General features: G+C 51.3%; 1 protein-coding gene across 2 annotated transcripts in view; it reads left to right on the top strand.

Annotated features, from left to right (window-relative positions):
* Positions 1–19,498, top strand: part of SLC12A5 (solute carrier family 12 member 5) — a 36,100-nt gene that overhangs the window by 15,180 nt on the left and 1,422 nt on the right. For both annotated transcript variants that reach the window (XM_059706883.1, XM_059706884.1), the window contains exons 5-22: positions 830–884; positions 1,379–1,509; positions 3,624–3,865; positions 4,611–4,822; positions 6,378–6,548; positions 6,841–6,939; positions 7,080–7,137; positions 8,799–8,973; positions 9,613–9,731; positions 10,056–10,154; positions 11,083–11,202; positions 11,509–11,613; positions 12,910–13,078; positions 14,896–15,091; positions 15,981–16,150; positions 16,462–16,593; positions 17,968–18,075; positions 19,333–19,455. In XM_059706883.1, the coding sequence (XP_059562866.1) occupies positions 830–884; positions 1,379–1,509; positions 3,624–3,865; positions 4,611–4,822; positions 6,378–6,548; positions 6,841–6,939; positions 7,080–7,137; positions 8,799–8,973; positions 9,613–9,731; positions 10,056–10,154; positions 11,083–11,202; positions 11,509–11,613; positions 12,910–13,078; positions 14,896–15,091; positions 15,981–16,150; positions 16,462–16,593; positions 17,968–18,075; positions 19,333–19,455 (2,484 nt within the window). The remainder of the gene's footprint in view (positions 1–829; positions 885–1,378; positions 1,510–3,623; positions 3,866–4,610; positions 4,823–6,377; positions 6,549–6,840; positions 6,940–7,079; positions 7,138–8,798; positions 8,974–9,612; positions 9,732–10,055; positions 10,155–11,082; positions 11,203–11,508; positions 11,614–12,909; positions 13,079–14,895; positions 15,092–15,980; positions 16,151–16,461; positions 16,594–17,967; positions 18,076–19,332; positions 19,456–19,498) is intronic.

Below are 19,498 nucleotides of genomic sequence, written 5' to 3'. Positions count from 1 at the left end.
TTGACTCGAGGGCCACAATGGGTTCTTAAACTGGACCGGAGGGCCAGAACAAAAGCATGGATGGAGTGTTTGTGTGAACTAATATAAATTCAAAGTAAACATCATTTTTTAGTTTTATTCATTTCAAACGGGCCGGACCTGGCCCGTGGGCCGTAGTTTGCCCACGGCTGGGCTAGTCCCTGATGGCTCTTAACCAGGTTTCACCTGGATGTGTCTTGTGTGTGTATGTGTGTAATTACACAAGTAATGCCAATTCATTGATGAAAAAGATAGATGTCCAGAAAGAAATAAAATTCACCTATAATCACACACTAGTTAACATTTTGGTAGGTCTAGAGTCTAGACTCACAAGAAATGGGATTATGTGTCACCAACAGTTTTGTAACAGAATTCTTCCTACCCTCTCTAAAACATCAACTATTCACTAGACATGTACATCACATTTCTGTTTCTCTACATGTGACCTTTGAGCCACCTTTGCGTGTGAGGTAATCAGTGCTAAAGCTAGTACTCTATTTTGTAGATGAAGAAACTGAGGCTTAGAGAGTGAAGTGACTTGTCTCCGGCCAGACAGCTGGTCAGAGGCCAGGCTGGGATTTCCAGAGCCCTCTGGTGCTGTAGCTTGTGGTAGGCCCATTGAATGGTGAATAAGAGCTTTTCTTGACAAGAAGGACTTGGCAGGAGTAGAAGCTGGAATGGGACCAGGGAGAAGCTCAGTGGAAGAGGACTTGTGGGTTTGGCAATGTTTATGGGGCATAAGGTTTGGCCCCCACCCAGGCCACTGCGGCCCCCATTCCAGCCACCACTCTGATGATCTCTCTCCTCACAGACGATGCTCACAGCCATCTCCATGAGTGCAATTGCAACCAATGGTGTTGTGCCTGGTATGTAATTGGGGTTTCTTACAGGGGATGGGCCTGAATGGTTGGAAGGGGGGCCTGGATAGTTGGAAGGAAGGATAGTGCCTTGGGCTTTGGGGGCTATCAGGACCCAAGACAGGCCATATTGCAGAACGGGGACTGGGCTATGATGTTTGTGGGGCAGCCTGGGACAATTTTATTAAGGGGAGGCAAAGGAGGCAATTTATGGTGCTGGACAGGGCAATGCAAGCTCTCCCTTTGCCTGAGACCCTCTTCTCCATCACCCTATTTTCTGAGCCATGGCCTCCTTAGAGGGGTCATTAGCAACATGGTAATTAGTGCTGCAAAATGTTTTCAGAGTGACTAGCTGGGTCTCCCACCAGTCCTAGGACTCCAGTCTGTAAGGCCCATGAGGCTCAGAGCAATCACCTTCCCGCCTCTGTTCCTACGTCCTCCTCACCCCCAGCGATAGCCCAGTGTTCTTGAACCTCTCACTGATACTAGGTTTTTTTCTGCAGCTGGCGGCTCCTACTACATGATTTCCAGGTCTCTGGGTCCAGAGTTTGGGGGCGCCGTGGGCCTCTGCTTCTACCTGGGCACTACCTTTGCTGGGGCCATGTACATCTTGGGCACCATCGAAATCCTGCTGGTGAGAGGGGCCAAGGAGGAGGTGTGGGGCCCCAGGCTTTAAGCAATGCTCCCTGGACACCTCCTATAGGCCGCTCAGTGAGGCCAAAGGGAAATCAGATGTGCTTCTCTTTTTGAAGAGTTCACGGTCTAGTTGGGGAGACAAGATGCAATAATTACGTAACACGAACAGCTGCCGTTTATCAGGCACCCACTGTGCTCTCAGCAGAGTTCCAAGTACTTCACAGTCATTATCTTGAATCCTCATGAAATTTAAGTATTATTACGCCCATTTACAAATGAGAAGCTCAGAGAAACGAAATGACTTGCTCAAGGTCACTCAGCGGCCAAGTGGCAGAGGTAGGTGGGGAAAAGTAAAATCAAGGCAGAAATAGTGATAGTCATGTCACACAATAGTTGACTATTTAATGGCTGCTGACCAGGTGCCAGGGGCTGTGCTAGGTCCCCTATGAATGTTCATTATGGAGGGCTGATGGCTAGTCAATTGCAAAAGGGAGGAAGGCTAGTGAGGGAGCCGAGTAAAGACATCTATCTGGAGTAGTGAAGAGAAGTCAGGTTGCTGGGCAGTGTCTCAAGGAGACGGCTGCTGACTTTGGTCTCCGTTCTTCCTGCCCCTTCCGGAGGAGTTGGGAGCTGAAGAGGGTTCCTTGGTATATAGAGAGCGGGGCTGACACTTCCCAAGCTCCCACTTTATCCAGGCCCCATGGCCTGCGATGTATCATTTTATTTTATCCCCGACTCTCCTATGAGTTAGAAGTTGTCCCCGTTTTACAGATGAAGAAAGCAAGGCTCAGAGAGTTTAAGGAAGGGATATGAACGTGTGGAAGGTGTGAACCTGTGTCTTTCTGACCCTCACACCAGTGATTGTTCACTCTACCACACTGTCTTGGAGAACTAGGGCTAAAAGTAGTCGCAGCTTCTGGTTTGGGGGCAGAATGGAGAACGAAAGACCTGAGGAGCCACATGATGAGAGAATGACTTTTACAAAACTAAATAATTTGCAAATTATTATCAAAGCAATTCTGCCACTTGCATAAATTGGAAAAATATCAAAGAATGTAAAAAAGGAAATAACAATCGCCCAAAGAAAATCATTAACATTTGGGTGTATTTTTTTCAGTTTTTTTCTATGTGATATTGTATTCTGTACAGATTTTCCTAAATAACTCAAAACTCTCTTTGTACATATAATTTGCAAATGAAAATAACTTTTGTAAGAATACAAACATTAATATATAGTAGAGAAATTATAGAAAATACAGATGTGCAAAAAAAAAAAGAGATTCTCCACATTTTCACCATTCAGGGAAAACTACTGTTAATATTTTGCTGTATCTACACACACATACATTATTATGCATATATTTATATGTTTAGGTATGAGTACATATATGTATTTACAAAAATGAGATCATAAACACATTTTCTAAAACTTGATTGTTTTTACCTAATATAACATGAATAGCTTTTTGAGTCAGTTATATAAACCCATTTATCCTTTTGAATAGCACCATAGTGTATATGGGAATATCGTAATTTATTCACCCAATCTCCTGATGATGACTACCTAATTTGTTTCTGCCTTTCTATTAGAAATAATAAAAACAATATATAATTATTAACACTTATACTTAATCACAAAATAATAGAAATTAAAATTACTGCCAACATTTTCACAATACCATTTAAAAATATATTTTTAAATTGATTTCAGAGAGGAAGGGAGAGGGAGAGAGAGATAGAAACATAAGTGATGAGAATCATTGATTGACTGCCTCCTGCATCCCCCTGTTGGGAGTGGAGCTCAAAACCTGGGCATGTGCACTGACAGGGAATTGAACTGTCACTTCCTGATTCATAGGTCAACCACTGAGACACCAGCTGGGCTGCAATATCATTTCTAATGACTGTGTAATAAACCTTGCAGGCTAGCCTATGATTTTCTTAACCATTCCCTTATCAGTGGATGTCATTCTAGTCTTGCATACTGTAAATTTGCTGTGACTGGAATCTTTTCTCCAAATCCCTGACTGCACATCAGGTTATTTTCTTGGGGTGATTCTCAGTTGGTTCTTACTGGGTTAGTTGCCTGACCTCCTTGCCCCTTTCTCACAGGCTTACCTCTTCCCAGCTATGGCCATTTTTAAGGCAGAAGATGCCAGCGGGGAGGCCTCAGCCATGTTGAACAATATGCGTGTATATGGCACCTGTGTGCTCACCTGTATGGCCACTGTGGTATTTGTGGGTGTCAAGTATGTCAACAAGTTTGCCCTTGTCTTCCTGGGTTGTGTCATCCTCTCCATCCTGGCCATCTATGCTGGGGTCATCAAATCTGCCTTTGACCCGCCCTACTTCCCGTAAGTGCTGCTACTCTGAGCCTAAGGCATCGTCCTCCTCCTCCATGGCCCAGTTTCATGGTCTGCACACCACCCTATGCCAACCCTTGTCCCCATCTCTCAGAATCAGGGTAGTTGTGAATTTAGAGCAATCTCCCTTGAGAGGGAAAATACCTTCTAGTTTTGGGGAAGCCTATTCAGAGTGGGATGATATTTCTGGAGTTGTGCACAGTTTCCCTTATGAGAGTCAAATGCTTGCTGTGGGGATGAACAAAGAATCAAGTGGAATGATTTCTGGAGGGATAAACACTGTGTTGGGGAAACATTTTATGGGTGGAGACAAGCTCCTGGAATGGGGCAACCACTTAGTGTTAAATACCTTCTCCATCATGGGAAAGTACACAGAAGGGAAGGTCTAGGGAGCTCAGATCTCTGTGGGTCCTGCCTCTTTACTAGGACAGGTTGCCCTACATCCCACTGCCCAGAAGGGCGGCGCGCAGAGACTGCTGTCCATGGTGCTGAAACGCAGCATTGCACTAAAGTGGTTTGCTCCCTGGCTGCTATTAGAATCACTTGGGGGGGGGGGGGGCGGCGGGGGGGGGGGTCTTTAAAAAAAAGCCGATTCTGGGCTCCATCCCAATAAAATCAGAATCTCTGGATATTGGGCCCCGGCATCTGTGTTTTTAGAGTTCCCCTGGCAATTCGGCTGTGAAGCCAGAGCAAGGTTATGTCCCTCCCCACCGTCCTCCCTTGTCTCTCTCCCTAGGATCTGCCTCCTGGGGAACCGCACACTGTCTCACCATGGCTTTGATGTCTGTGCCAAGCTGGCTTGGGAAGGAAATGAGACGGTGACCACACAGCTCTGGGGCCTTTTCTGTTCCTCTCGCTTTCTCAATGCCACCTGTGATGAGTACTTCACCCAAAACAACGTCACGGAGATCCAGGGCATTCCTGGCGCTGCTAGTGGCCTCATCAAAGGTCTGGGGGACGGAAGAGGGCTGGTGTCCAGGGAACGCTGCAGGGATTGTGGGTTAAAAAGTTAGGATTAAGAGACTCTACCTGGGATTCAGTTAAATTCAATCAGTTTTAATTGATCTCCTACTCTGGGTCATGTTCTGTTCTTGGGACCAGGAAGGGGTAGAGATGAAAAGAAGCCTTTGAGTAGCCCATCACTTAATAGAAAAGAAAGCCATCGACTTAACAAGTGCCTAGCACTGTGCTAAGCACCAGGAATGCAACATCAATAAGTCACAGGCCTTGGCCTCAAGGAGTCTAAAGGCAGACACAGATGTATTAGCAAATATGCATAGATGCGCATTCAATGAACAGAGATCTCCCAGGAGAGGGAGTGGTTGTATGTATAAGGTGGTAAGATAAGGCTTCCTGGACTCATCTGAGAAAGCTTTTGAAGGACAAATAAGAGATTTTCAGTGATATTAGGGGAATAAAGACATCACAGGCAGAAGAACAGCTTGCCTAAAAGCGTGCAGACACAGAAGAGCATATTGTGTCCTTCCAACCACAAGTAATTTGGAATGACTGGGACATAAAGTGAAAAAGAAGGAGGGGCAAGAAATGATGTCAGAGAAGCCAGCACGAGCCAGACTGTGGTGGGTCTCGGAAACTATGTCAAAGAGTTTGGACTATGTCCCGAGGGCAATGAAGAGCCACCAAATGGTTTGGAGTAAGTGAGGGACATGGCCACCTTGTCATTTCTGAAGGTTCACTCTGGCTGCTAATGTGGATGGGCTAAAATGGGGAGATACCAGAGGCAGGGAATCCAAGAGGAGGCTACACTGAGTCCAGGTGAGAGACGATGGTTTTCTGACCTAGAGTGATGGAGGGATGTCTGGAATGGAGTAGTGGTTTTCCCCAAGTCTGTTCTGCGCACCAAGGAGACATGTAGCAATGTCTGGAGACAGTTCTGGTCACAACTGGAGGCTTATTATGGGCATCTAATGTGTAGACTCGGGATGATGCTAAACATCCTACAATGCTATAGGACAGCCCTCCATAACCAAGAATTAACTGGTCCCAATAGTGCCAAAGTGGAGGAATCCTGGAAAGAAGAGAAATGGTATATTTGAGAAATATTTAGGAGGAGTCATGGGCCGGAGTTGGTGAGGGGTTTGAAATGGAGATGGGGAGAGGGAGCAGTTGAGGGCAATGCCAAGGTGTCTGAATTGATGCTAGTGCCACTGACCCAGCTAAGGGATCCAGGAAAGGAGCTGGTTTGGGGTGGGTGGGTGTGAGATCAGTTTGGGATATTGAATCAGTCCGAGATAGGTGTGTCTTTTTGCCCCAGTAGACAGTGCTATTTGAGAGCAAGGACCAAATCTGACGCAGGTGCAAAGCCCCTGCATGTGGCCTGGTCCAAATCAGGAGCTTAGGACATGTTAGTAGAAATAAAACAGAGCCAAGGGGGATGAGAGGTGGTTGACCTTGGCCCTCCTTTTGCCCACCCCACCTCCTGGCCCCAAAGTGGTGACACTCTGACTCCTCGTCTCTCCTGAGCATCCCGTCTCCCCCACAGAGAACCTGTGGAGCTCCTACCTGGCCAAGGGGGTGATTGTGGAGAAGCGTGGGATGCCTTCGGTGGGCCTGGCTGATGGCGCCCTTATCGACATGGACCATCCTTATGTCTTCAGTGATATGACCTCCTACTTCACTCTGCTGGTTGGAATCTACTTCCCCTCAGTCACAGGTGAAGGGGAGCTTGGAGGAGGAGGACTGTGCCTGGGAGTGAGTGGGTAGGGGACGGTCAACGATAACGTGGGGGAATGTCTTAGTCTAAAGCCCCCATCACACAGGCAGAAGTCACAGTTCAGTTCCCATTGGACAGATCAGGGTATTCAGGCCATGGAAAGCCGAGGATACTGCCCCAGTCCTCATGCAAATCCATGTGCCACGCCCAGACCCCAGGCTTCCTGACTCCGAGGCTGGGGTAATTTCTTCCCAGTCTGTCTGGTCTCCTGTCCTAGCTGCTCTGTTCACAGGGATCATGGCTGGTTCTAATCGCTCCGGGGACCTGCGGGATGCCCAGAAGTCAATTCCTACGGGCACCATCCTGGCCATTGCCACCACCTCCGCTGTCTGTATCCTGTGCTGCTGGGCCGGGGCCACCGTGGGCCGGGAGGGCTGGAGAGGGGGCGGTTGCTGGTTCATCGCTGGCTCAGGAGCTGCGGTGGTGAAGGGGGACGCCACGCTGGGAATTCTCCTTCATTCTCTGCTCCAGACATCAGCTCCGTTATTCTGTTTGGAGCCTGCATTGAGGGGGTCGTCCTGCGGGACAAGTAAGTAAGGGAATCAGGACTGATCCTGGGGCGTGAGTACAGGGCCCAGTTCTGGGAAACAGACCTGACAGGGGCGCTGACCCTGTGCAAGGGGCCTTGTGGGAGGGGGGTCAAGGGCAATTGCTTGCCAACTTACACCGTATTTTATCTTTCTCATGTCACTCCAGCTCAAGGAGCTTGAATGGTGCCTCATTTCCTTTAGGATAATGACACTTTCCTTTTCTTTTTCTTTAAAATCTATTCATTCATTTAATGTTTCCTGGATGTCTATGTGTTGGTCACTGTCCAGGGTTCCGGGGCTAACAAAGATAGATAAGCCAGGATTTCCGCCCTGACGGAGCTCTTTGGGGATGGTAGCTGTACTTCCAACAGACCTGGGGTGCAGAGCAGTAGGGGTGGTGAGAAAATACGGCACACGGCTCTGGGGCTGCGATCCAGTCCTCAGAGGGCAGGAGGAGGAGGTGATTCTAGAAATGCCTTATACACATTTTCTCATTTATCCTTCCCACTTTAAATGTTGAGCAGAGATTGCTTAGATGGCTGGGGGGCAGGGGGGCAGGGCGGGGGGGGGGGGCGTGGAGGCATTCCAGGCAGGGAGATCAGCATGAGTAAAGGTGGAGGAGAGAAACAGCTGCATGTGTATGTGCGCGCGTGTTTGCACTTGGGTGCCTGTAGCTGTGAGCAGTTAGAGCTTCAGGAGCATTCCCTTCTGAAGGGCGGGTGCATACACACCAGGAGGGCAGGTGGCAGCCCTGTCCCGGAAGTCGTTTCTGCATTCCCATCCTGGCTTCTGTAAGGTGGGGAATGGGGGACATGAGGCTGGAGGCTTACGATGGACCCAGTCCTGGAGGCCTGGTTTTTGGTACCAGTAAATTGGAGCTTTATTTTACAAAAAATGGAGGAAACTCTGGAGGGTTTTAAGTAGAGGAGTGACCTGGCCAAATGGACGATTTGCACATATTGCACCTATTAGCGTTTAGGGCAACTTAACCTCCACTTATCTCACTTTATTTAATTGGACACCTCCCACAGATTGCAAGGGATTCCGCAGGTCATCAGTAAAACCCATCATCTGATCCTTGAAGTCCTTCAGCAGCGGCCCATCTGAGCGTACCTCTGCTTGCACATTTCAGGGACAGGGCTCTGCACCTACTGATCTTCCATTTTTAGACAATATCGTTGTTAGAAAATGCTTTTCTTTGATTCTCACATCACATACCATCACCGGATGATGAGGCTAGAGCCCCCATTTTTCAGATGGAAAGGTTCTACCAGGTGAAGAGGTTTGCCCAGGATAACATAAGCTTTCACAGCTGACCTTTACTCGAATCACTATCAGTGCCATGTTCCAGGCACGGTGCTAAGCATTTTACATGTGTTATCGCCTATCCTCTCACCTGTTGTATGAGACGGGTTTGTAATGATTCTTGTCTTACAAGGTGAGGAAAGTGGGGCAAGGAGAGGTGAAGTGACTTACCCAAGGTCATGCAGACAGAAGGTGCCCAGGACATTAGGGGCTTTGTCTCTCCCTTTGCCCCTACTGAGCCCAGCTCTGCCGTGGGCACAGAGTTGGTTCTGAAGTTGGCGAGGGAGACCTGCCCTGGAAATCCAGGTGGCATCGCTCACCCAGTATCTCCTGTCCTGTCGCTGCTTCATTCCAGGTTCGGTGAAGCTGTGAGTGGCAACCTGGTGGTGGGCACGCTGGCCTGGCCCTCCCCCTGGGTTATCGTCATCGGATCCTTCTTCTCCACCTGTGGGGCCGGGCTGCAGAGCCTCACAGGGGCCCCCCGCCTGCTGCAGGCCATCTCTCGTGATGGCATAGTGCCCTTCCTGCAGGTCAGTGGGGGGGGAGGGGGGTGGCAGAGTGTGGAGAGAACAGTCCCTGCCTATCCCAGTCGGCCAGACCCCTGCCCAGGGAGGCTACAGGGCGAGCCAGGGCCACAACAAGCCTTGAACTGCCTTCTGGGGCCCTTCTGCTCTGTGCTGCCACTAAGAAGAATGGTTGTGCCTTATTTGGGATTTGGCCCATGGTCAATGCCATCTTTTTGGACAGAGTTGTCTGCTCTTAGGGGAAAAATAAATGGCCCTCCTTTGGCCTAGTGATCAGGCAGGGATTCAAGGAGGCGGCCAAAGGGCAAGAAAGGGGCAGCTCTCTCCATGATGCTAAAAAAAAGATTTATGGCGCACACAGTCATGGCCTCTTGCTGGTCTCCTGTAGTTCTTCTCCCATCTGTTTTTTCCCCTTAAGGGAGCGTTTGAACTTCATTGCACTTGGGTACCAATGTCAGTGTGGGTGAGATACAGCAAAAGCCCGCATCCCCTTGGGTATTGCTAAAAGATGAGACATACAGCATCCTGTCCCTACCTCCTCATTGATGAGGGGATTCTGCCTCTACTGCACTGGTCCCCAAGACTGGAGGAGACACAAGAAGTCCTTAAGGCCTCAGGCTCCCATGACGGTTACTCTGTCCTCAGGTCTTTGGCCACGGCAAAGCCAACGGAGAGCCAACATGGGCCTTGCTCCTGACGGCCTGCATCTGCGAGATCGGCATCCTCATTGCGTCCCTCGATGAGGTCGCCCCCATCCTCTCCATGTGCGTTCTGGCCTCTTGCCCTCCCCACCAGCTCGGGGGTCTCTCTACCTGGATCCAGCAGCTGTGACCCTGAGCAGCCCACCCAGACGCTTTAACAACCCCAGGAGGTTCCCCACCGTCATAGAAACCGTCTTTCGTTATATAGAGATTTACCCCCGCATGCAGCAGGCTGTGTTGTAACGGGGTTTGGCCTTTGAACCCCTTCCTAAGCACCAGAACAGGATTCGGACACCTCCCCAATTTCTTGTGCCCTTTCTCCCTCTCTTCCCTTCTGCTTCTGCCCCTCCTTGAGTCTCTGTCCGTCCGGGCCTCTCTCTGTTCTAGGTTCTTCCTGATGTGCTACATGTTCGTGAACCTGGCCTGTGCGGTACAGACGCTGCTGAGGACGCCCAACTGGAGGCCACGCTTTCGATATTACCACTGGTGGGCGCCTCGTCCCCCTGCCCACCCCACAGAAACCCCTCTCATCTCCATCCTAATGTCCACCTCACCCTAGCCCATCCCCTCCAGGTCTAAGCAGCCCAAACTCCAGCTTCTGTAGCCCAACTAGCATGAGAAAGGTCCTAGAGAGGGTTCCGGATAATCACAAATAATAATGTAACAGTCATAGTGGCCTCAGCTGTAGCCCCGTCCTGCGCATACTGCTCACCAGCTTACCATCTGGATGAGGAAACCTCAGTTTCCTGAGCTGTGGAATGGGATAGCAACCGTTCCCATCGCCTAGGCCCCTTGTGAACAGTGCAGTGCTTGGTGCCCAGAAGATGCCCCTTATGTGCAGCCTGGGGTTCTTCTGATCATTTTATTTTAATTCTATTCATTCTCACAGCAGGCCCATGAGACAGGGCAGGAATGTCATGCTTGTTCTACCAAAAGGAGACAGGGGCTTACACAGGAGAAGGGACTGGCCCAAGGCCTCTCAGCAAGGCTATGGCGTATCTGGACCAGAACCCAGGCTGCCTGACTCCTATCTCAGGGCTCCTGCTTTGCCAGTGCCTCTTGCTAGGGGCACACCCGTCCTGGGAGATCCTGCCTCCAACTCTTCCCAGAGAAACCTGCCTCAGAGCCCATCTGGTGAGGCGGTCTGGCAGAGGCTAAGGCACCGGGACAGGGAGGGGCGACCCAGGAGTTGGGTGGGGCATGGGCTGGTGCCCTGTCTGTTGCTGCTCACTCATTCAGAAGGTCCCGTATCCCTGTGGTGCTCATGGGGATGACGGTGCGAGTTCCTCTAGACCTGGGCATGGTCTCCAGGTCCTGCCCAGGCCCTGCCCCTTGTGAGTCTTGCTGTTTGAGCCTTGGCACCAGTGATGGCCCCGCCAGAGCTCAGAGGCCGGGTCTCTCTCCCATTGTCTAGGACACTCTCCTTCCTGGGCATGAGCCTCTGCCTGGCCCTCATGTTCATCTGCTCCTGGTATTATGCCCTGGTGGCCATGCTCATCGCTGGGCTCATCTACAAGTATATCGAGTACCGTGGGTAAGTGCAGGAGGAGGGGAGGGCTGGGAGAGACTGAGGGATGGAGGGGTGAGGAGGGGTAGGAGTGCTGGTGATGGGATGTTGGGGGCTGGGGGTGAGGCAGGAAGTGGGGGTAGAGTGGAGGAGGGGTGGCATGGGGTGGGATTGGGAGATAGGGGACAAGAGCAGAAGGAGGGCCGAAGCTTTGAGAAGTGGAGGTGGCAGGAGCGACGTGCATGTCCTTTCTGAGCCTGTGATAGAGGACTCTGCCCGGGGGACTGGCCACTTCAGTGTGGACTGTCCTCCCTGACACGCCCTGGCTTCCAGGGCGGAGAAGGAGTGGGGTGATGGGATCCGAGGCCTGTCTCTCAGCGCTGCTCGCTATGCCCTCTTACGCCTGGAGGAAGGGCCCCCTCACACCAAGAACTGGAGGTGAGCGGTGGGAGCGCAGGTGTGAAGGCTCAGGGAGGGAGAGGGAGGGAGCAGGCCCTGACCTGCCTCACCTGATTTGTTCTGCTGAGTGGTGTTCTCACCACGATGGTGTGTCCTCGACTCCTCCTCCCCAGCTCCGCCTCGTCTGAAACCTTCCCACCTACAGCACCAGGGCTGGGCTGAGTGCCAGACATTTGTTCTCCAAAACCGACTCCCATGCCAGCCTCCTGACCATCTATTCATCCACTCATTCATCTATTCATTTATTCCACTGTTATTTTTTAAAATGTATGAATGCATGCTATGTGCCAAGCCCTCTTCAGGTCTCTGGGGACACAGTGAGCTCACAGTTCCATGGAGAAGGCACATCCAGAGACAGATGAACATAACATCATGTAGCATGTGCTCTGGGAGAGGAGGAACCATCCACTCTGAGAGTGATAGGGCATTTGGAAACCTCTAGGTTCATAACAATATCTCCGTTTTGTTCATGTGAAAGTCAGGGACCAGAGTGGGTCTCAGAGGCCATGGAAGGCAGAGCTGGAGCCGGCACCTTCCCGTCCGCCGCAACCCCCGGTGCTCTCTAAGCGCCTGCTCTGCAAGCCCATCCGCCTCTCACCCCCTCAGCTCCCTTTGCCAAGAGCAAAGCCTGGAACTCTGCACTGTGCCCTGACACCTTGGCTTGTCCTTGACGCTGTCTACTGACCCGGGGCTCCCCAGACCAGACCTTCGTGTTATTTGTCTGAGTTCTCAAATGCTTAGCAGAAGGCCTGGCCAGAGTAGGTTCTTAGAGAATGCTGTTAAACTCATGGGTGGTTGGATGGATGAGACAGCTAAAGGAAATAAATAAATGAACAGATAAATAGGTGGGTAAATACATAGGTGGATAAACATACATATGACGGTGGTTGGCTGCATAGGTAGATTTGTGAACGAATGGTGGTAGTATGTGAGGGTAATTAGGTGAATAATGCATGTATAGGTAAATTAATTTAGATGGAAGTGGATGATGGATGACTGAAAGATAAAATAGATGGGTGGGTGATTGAATGGATGTATGGATGAGTGAGGTAGATGGAGAGATGGATGGGTGGGTGGATGGTTAAATGGGTTGATACTCAAGGAAATGGATGGATGGATGGATGGGTGGTGGGGATATAGGTAAGGAAATGGATGGGGGTACAGAGGACAGATGGTTAGTGAACTCACTGGTGTATGGTGTGTAGTTGTATGGGTGTATGGTGGGTGGTGATGGGTGGGTGGTGGGTGGATCATGTGACCTTGCATCCTCTTCAGGCCACAGCTGCTGGTGCTGGTGCGTGTGGACCAAGACCAGAATGTGGTACACCCTCAGCTGCTCTCACTGACCTCCCAGCTCAAGGCAGGGAAAGGCCTGACCATTGTGGGCTCTGTCCTTGAGGGCACCTTTCTGGACAACCATCCACAGGCCCAGCGGGCAGAGGAGGTGAGTGGAGGCCCTGGTGGGGAGGGAGGAAGGACAGGGCACTCAGGAAGACAGTCCTTGACTCTTCACGCTTTCTTCCTTTCTACCTTTGGGATCAATGGGGGCTCAGACTTTGCTGTCCTCTTTCTTAGAAGAGGGGTCTAAGGGCTCAGGGTGTGAGTTCCTTAGAATCCAACTCACAGAACCAAAGACCATCCGAGCCAGAAGGGCCCATTTTATGGATAAGGAAACCGAGGTGTAGAGAAGTCAGATCACTTGTCTAAAGACAGAAAAACTAAAACTGCTGGACTGCTACCCCAGACTTCTTCCTGCTGAAGTCAAACCTTCCAAAGTGTTTTCACATCCATGGATTCTTTCTATCCCTTTACGGAGTGGAGTCAGCAGGATGAGTATCCATGTTTGGAACAGGAAGAAACTGATGCACAAAAGGAAAGTAACTCACTGAAAGTCACAAAGCTGGCTGGAAGCATAGGCAGGATTTGAACCCGGGTTCCTGGCTCCATGCTGCTTGCTCTTGTCCCCGTCCACTGGTCTATGCCCACAGAACAGCTACAGAGCCAGGTGTGGCCTGGGGCATTAAGAGGCACTAAGAGGTGTCAGAACCTGGTGGGCAGCAGAGGCCTGTTTGCGATTCAGGCCTCTCTCCCCTTGGGCTGTGACCAGAGAGCAAAGGGAGCCTGCCGGAGGCCAGGTGAGCTGGGGAGGGGCTTGTGAGAGTTGCTGTTTCTGCCTCTCTGGGCCATTCACACCCATCTGTCAGGGCCCAGAGCTGGAGGCTGCCACTGGTCACTTTTGTTCAGAATGTGCTATGCACTAGACACTGGGCTAGGCACAGGGGAGATGGAGGTGTACAAGGCCAAACCCCAGCCCCCAGGGCGGTCATAGGTGGGTGAGGTGATGGAACATTCACAGAGGGCGCTCACCTCATCTGATGTGACAGGTGCTATGCTAGGGCTAATAGCAAGAGGCACAGAAAATGCTGAGTGTTTACACCTGTCAGGCAGTATACCCCCATTATGTCATGTCAGTCTCCGTATTCCTAAATGAGGTAGCTCTCACAGTCCCCATTTGACAGATGAGAAAATTGAGGCTCATGGAGGTTAGGCAGTTTGCCCAGGTCACACAGCAGGAGGTGGCAGAGGTAGGAACTGAAGCCTTTCTGTTTGACATTAGGGCAGTGGATGGGGTCAGACCCCTGCAGTTGAACCCCTATGATAGCCTCTGTTAGCTGTATGGCCTAAAGCAAGTCTTAATTTCTCTAAGCCTCAATTTCCTCATCTGTAAAATGAGTGTAATAAATCTTTCCTCAATGCAGATTGAATGTGCATTTAAAATGCATATCATTATGCTAACTTTAAAAAATTGTTAAACAAATTGGCCGTGCAGAGGAGCCTGGTTTCACTCTGGTCTGGGTGGTGGTGGGGGGCATGGTACCTGAAGAAAGTGACATTTGACTTGGGCCGGGCAGTGGGGAGGGTCTGGGTGGTGGGGGAGAGCTAGCAGTCTTGACTCCTGCAGGGCCACAGCCCTGGCAGGAAGTCAGTGGGGGGCAGTGGTGAGAGCTGCAGCTTTGAGAGGTATGAGCAATGGCTGGGTGGTGGGAGGTGTGGGGCTCCGTCATGAAGAGCTTTGACTGATCAACAAGGAATGGGGGCCATAGGTGATGGGGAGCCATGCACAACGCTGGCACCAGAGCTGACGTTCTCAGAGCTGAGCTGCAGAAAAGGGGACCATGGCGGAAGGGAGGCTGCAAGGAGCCGGGCGGGCCAGGGAGGCCTGAGGCTGGTCCTTATCTGATGTCCCCTCCCCACCCCCAGTCCATCCGGCGTCTGATGGAGGCGGAGAAAGTGAAAGGCTTCTGCCAGGTCGTGATTTCCTCCAACCTGCGTGATGGCGTGTCCCATCTGATTCAGTCCGGGGGCCTCGGGGGGCTGCAGCACAACACCGTGCTGGTGGGCTGGCCCCGCAACTGGCGGCAGAAGGAGGATCATCAGACGTGGAGGAACTTCATTGGTAAGGCAGGGAGGGCGGGGCAGTGGTGGGTTGGGTGGGAGGCTGTGGGTTCTCTCTTCCTCCTTTGGGGTAGTTTTCCAGGTGTGACAGATGTGGGTTCTGCATATCAGGGGCAGTGTTCAAAGCTGGCGATGTGCTGGGGACTGTGCTGGGTGCTGGGGACTCAGGTGTGAAGCAGACAGTCTTGAGTCCTGTGGGCTCACGGCGCTGGGAGGAAGTCCGTGCGGGGCAGGGGCAAGAGCTACAGCTTTGAAGCCACAGAAACCCGGGCCTAAATCTCACTTCTGGTCCTTCCTGGCTGTGTGACTGTCCACAAGTAACTCACCCGCTCTGAGCATCAGAGTCCTCGGTCACAGGAATACAGTAACTAACATTTACAGACTGTGTCCTGTGTGCCAGACAAGCTGAGGCTTTCTCTAAGTCTAATTCTCCCAGCGGTCCCGTGAGGGCAGGGCACTGCTATCTCCATTTGTGGGGTGTGAAACTGAGGCACAGAGGGATTAAGGAGTTTGCTCCTGGTCACACAGCTGGTAAGCCAAGAGACTGCACTCTTAACTCCAGGCTATTCTGTCTCCTTCATAGGAAGATCATAGTCACAAGGTGGTTGGGAGGATTAAATGAGGCCAGGCATGGTAGACGGCTTAATAATCAGAAAGGGCAGTTGGGGAAACAGGCCCAGAGAGGTTGAGAGGCTTTCCCAAATTCAAACAGCAAATACGTGATGAGGCCCAGGTAGTTGCTGGTTTTCTGACTACTCAGCCCAAGGCCAAGGTGGAGCGGGTGGGGCGGGGTGGGGTGCTGGGTGCTGGGAGCCCCTGTGGCTGCTGCTGGTGCAGGAGGGGACCAGGGTCACTGTTTCCCATCTGGCCCTCTCCTTGGCCTCCCCCAGAGCTGGTCCGGGAAACCACAGCTGGCCACCTGGCCTTGTTGGTCACCAAGAACGTGTCCATGTTTCCCGGGAACCCCGAGCGCTTCTCGGAGGGCAGCATCGATGTCTGGTGGATTGTGCACGACGGAGGCATGCTTATGCTGCTGCCCTTCCTGCTGCGGCACCACAAGGTGAGCACGGCGTGTGCACGTGTGTGCACTCGTCGGCGAGGCTCATGGGCTCTGGCCAGGGCCAGCCTCCGTGTGAGCTCCTGGGAAGGGGTGTGATCGCCTCCTTCGTTCCGAGGTGTTAGGAACTGGGGACCCACACCTAAGCAGGGGCCTTTTTGCAGGGAGTGGTCGCTGAGCTAACGATTTGGGTCTGCATGTCTGTGTGGCAAGGTGGGCGGGAAGGGTGAGGACAGGGTCCTCTCTAGGTTCTGGCCCTGGGTCTCCTCACTACATCTGGGCTGGACCTTTCTGGGTCCCCTTCCCCCCTCCAGGTCTGGCGGAAGTGCAAGATGCGTATCTTCACTGTGGCCCAGATGGATGACAATAGCATCCAGATGAAGAAGGACCTGACCACATTTCTGTACCATTTACGTATCACTGCGGAGGTCGAGGTGGTGGAAATGGTGAGTCCCCAGGAGTCACCCCTGAAGTTTTGGAGTTCCACCCCCTGGGCCCTCTTTCCTCTTGGCCCAGCACCAGTAGGGAAACCCCAACAACAATCATCTTATGATGCTGGATTCCTCCCCCCATCTGCTTCTTGACCTCTCACATAGTCATCCAAGAGTCCTTTCCTCCCTCCCTCCCTCCCTCCTTCCCTGCTTCCCTCTCTTCTTTATAAGAATATCCATGTCAGCCCTAGCTGGTTTGGCTCAGTGGATAGAGCGTTGGCCTGCAGACTGAAGGGTCTCAGGTTCAATTCTGGTCAAGGGCACATACCCAGGTTGCAGGCTCGTTCCCCAGTGGGGAGCTTGCAGGAGGCAGCCGATCAATGATTCTCATCATTGGTGTTTCTATCTCTCTCTCCCTCCCTTCCTCTCTGAAACCAATAAAAATATATTTTAAAAAAAAGAATAGCCATGTCACCCAAGTTGGTTTGGCTCAGTAGATAGAACAGACTGGAGGGTCACGGGTTGGATTCTGGTCAAGGGCATGTACCTTCATTTGGAGGCTCGATCCCCAGGCCCAGTCAGGCGAGTATGGGAGGCAACCAATTGATGTGTCTCTCTAACATTGATGTTTCTCTCCCCGTCCCTTCCACTCTCTCTCTCTTTCAAAAAAAAAAAAAAAAAAAAAAATCAACGGAAAGATATCCTCAGGTGAGGATTAACAAAAAAGAAGAAAGAAAGAAAGAAAGAGCGAGCCATGTTTAATAGTGCTCATGATATGTACATATATTGGTTCTCATAGCAACCAATGAAACAGATACAATCATCAGCATTTCCATTTTATGGATTAGGGAGTCAAGGCAAAGAAAGGTTATGTAATTTGCCCAACAATGCTCACTAGTGGCAGAGCCAGGATTTGAACCCAGGCAGGCTGGCTCTAGGATTACACTATACAGCCTCACATCCATCCATTCTCAGTTTACTTATCTATCTACCCATCCTTCTGTGTATTCATTCATCTACCCATATATTCATTAACGTATTCATTTACTCACCCATCCATTCATTCACGTGTGTATTTATTCATCCCTTTGTTCCTTTTTTATTTCTTCCCCTTTCCATTCACCTGGATAATTAATTAATCCACTCATTCATTCATTCACCAGTTCACGTGCCTGGTCCTGTGCTGGACTGAGGAGGGAATAAGCTGCATTGTCTTCAAAGAGCATCGTTCTTGCCTCCCACAACTGTTGGTTAAATTAGGTCATTTGATAGGGAAGCTCCAAGCTGGCAGAAGGAAGGGGCCTGCCTCCTGTCCCTTGGCCTTGTACCTGAGCTTATAGCTCATGCTTTTTTCCCTCACCACCCTGCCCCCACCTTGACTGCCCACAGCATGAGAGCGACATCTCCGCTTACACCTACGAGAAGACTTTGGTGATGGAGCAGCGTTCCCAGATCCTCAAACAGATGCATTTAACCAAGAACGAGCGGGAGCGGGAGGTGAGGTTGCCCTGGATGGGCTCTCAGAGCCTCAAGCTGCTGCCAGCTCTGGGTCTGCACAGGTCTGGAATGGCTCAGGGCTGGCATGCTTCAGAGCATTACTCATCACCCTTATTCCTCCCATCACTGGGCTCCCCAGCATCGGAGTTACACACTGCAGCTGCACCTACCAAGCCTTTCAGCCAAGGTGTAGAGGGGCTGTGGCATGGGTGACAGACTTAGCTCTCTGTCTGTGACTTGTGGGGCCAACGGGAGAATAGTGGGTCCTAAATACGGATGGTGGACAGGCTGCCAGTGTGAGGGGTCATGTGATAGCCCCTCAGAGAGCGGGTAACAGATGGATATTTAGAGTGTGGTGGATGGGTTCACAGGGTTAATGATGATAAGCCTGTATGGGGTATGGGTGGGGTATGGGGTATCTCCTGGTGGGGGTAATGTGGGGCCACTAGTCCCACCCCAGGGAGAAGGATATTTGGGGAGATGAAAGACGGTACCCAGGAGCTGGGGACAGGAAAGCTCTCAGCGGTAGGTGACAGGTTCCCTGGAGAATGGGTGGCAGATGCTATAGGCCAGGATGACAGGCCATGGTTGATGGGTCTCCCAGGTGTGGATAATATATTTCTCAGATAGTGGTTGAAGGCTCCTCAGGGGAATGAGTGATGGGTACTCATTTGAGCTGGGAAGGATGAACCCCCAAGAATGTTAACCAGGGGTGATAGTAAAAATAGTACATGTGGCCCTAGCGGGCTTGGCTCAGTGGATAGAGCATCAGCCTGTGGACTGAAGGGTTCCAGGTTCGATTCCGACCAAGGGTACATGCCTGGGTTGCGGGCTCCATCCCCAGTAGGGGGTGTGCAGGAGGCAGCCGATCAATGATTCTCTCTCATCATTGATGTTTCTATCTCTCTTTCCTCCCTTCCTCTCTGAAATCAATAAAGAAATATATATTTAAAAAAAATAGTACATGTGCACTGACCAATCGGAGCTGACACTGACCACAGTGCTACGTGGAGCCCTGCAGGCCCAGGTGTTAACCCTTTAGTTGCTGGGTGGCAGGGTGGTCAGGGGCTCCGGAGAGGAGTTGCAATGGCAGGTCAGTGGGCAGCAGCTGTTTGCTATGGAAGCAGTACCCGAATGCCGGTACAGTTTCCGAAAGCGTGCACCCTGCCTGAACATCAGCTCTGGTGGTAGCTCTTTGCAGGGCATGGGCGGTGGTAACTCACAGCAGAGCTGGCACCAACCTTTGTTGCTCCCTAGATCCAGAGCATCACAGACGAATCTCGTGGCTCAATCCGGAGAAAGAATCCAGCCAACACTCGGCTCCGCCTCAACGTCCCAGAAGAGACAGCTGGTGACAGTGAGGAGAAGCCCGAAGAGGAGGTATGCAACTGGGGTGGTTTGGCCCCATCCAGTGGGAGCAGAA

This window comes from Myotis daubentonii, chromosome 8, assembly GCF_963259705.1.
Source record: "Myotis daubentonii chromosome 8, mMyoDau2.1, whole genome shotgun sequence".
Taxonomy (NCBI): domain Eukaryota; kingdom Metazoa; phylum Chordata; class Mammalia; order Chiroptera; family Vespertilionidae; genus Myotis; species Myotis daubentonii.
This window is presented reverse-complemented; position numbering and strand designations above follow the sequence as displayed.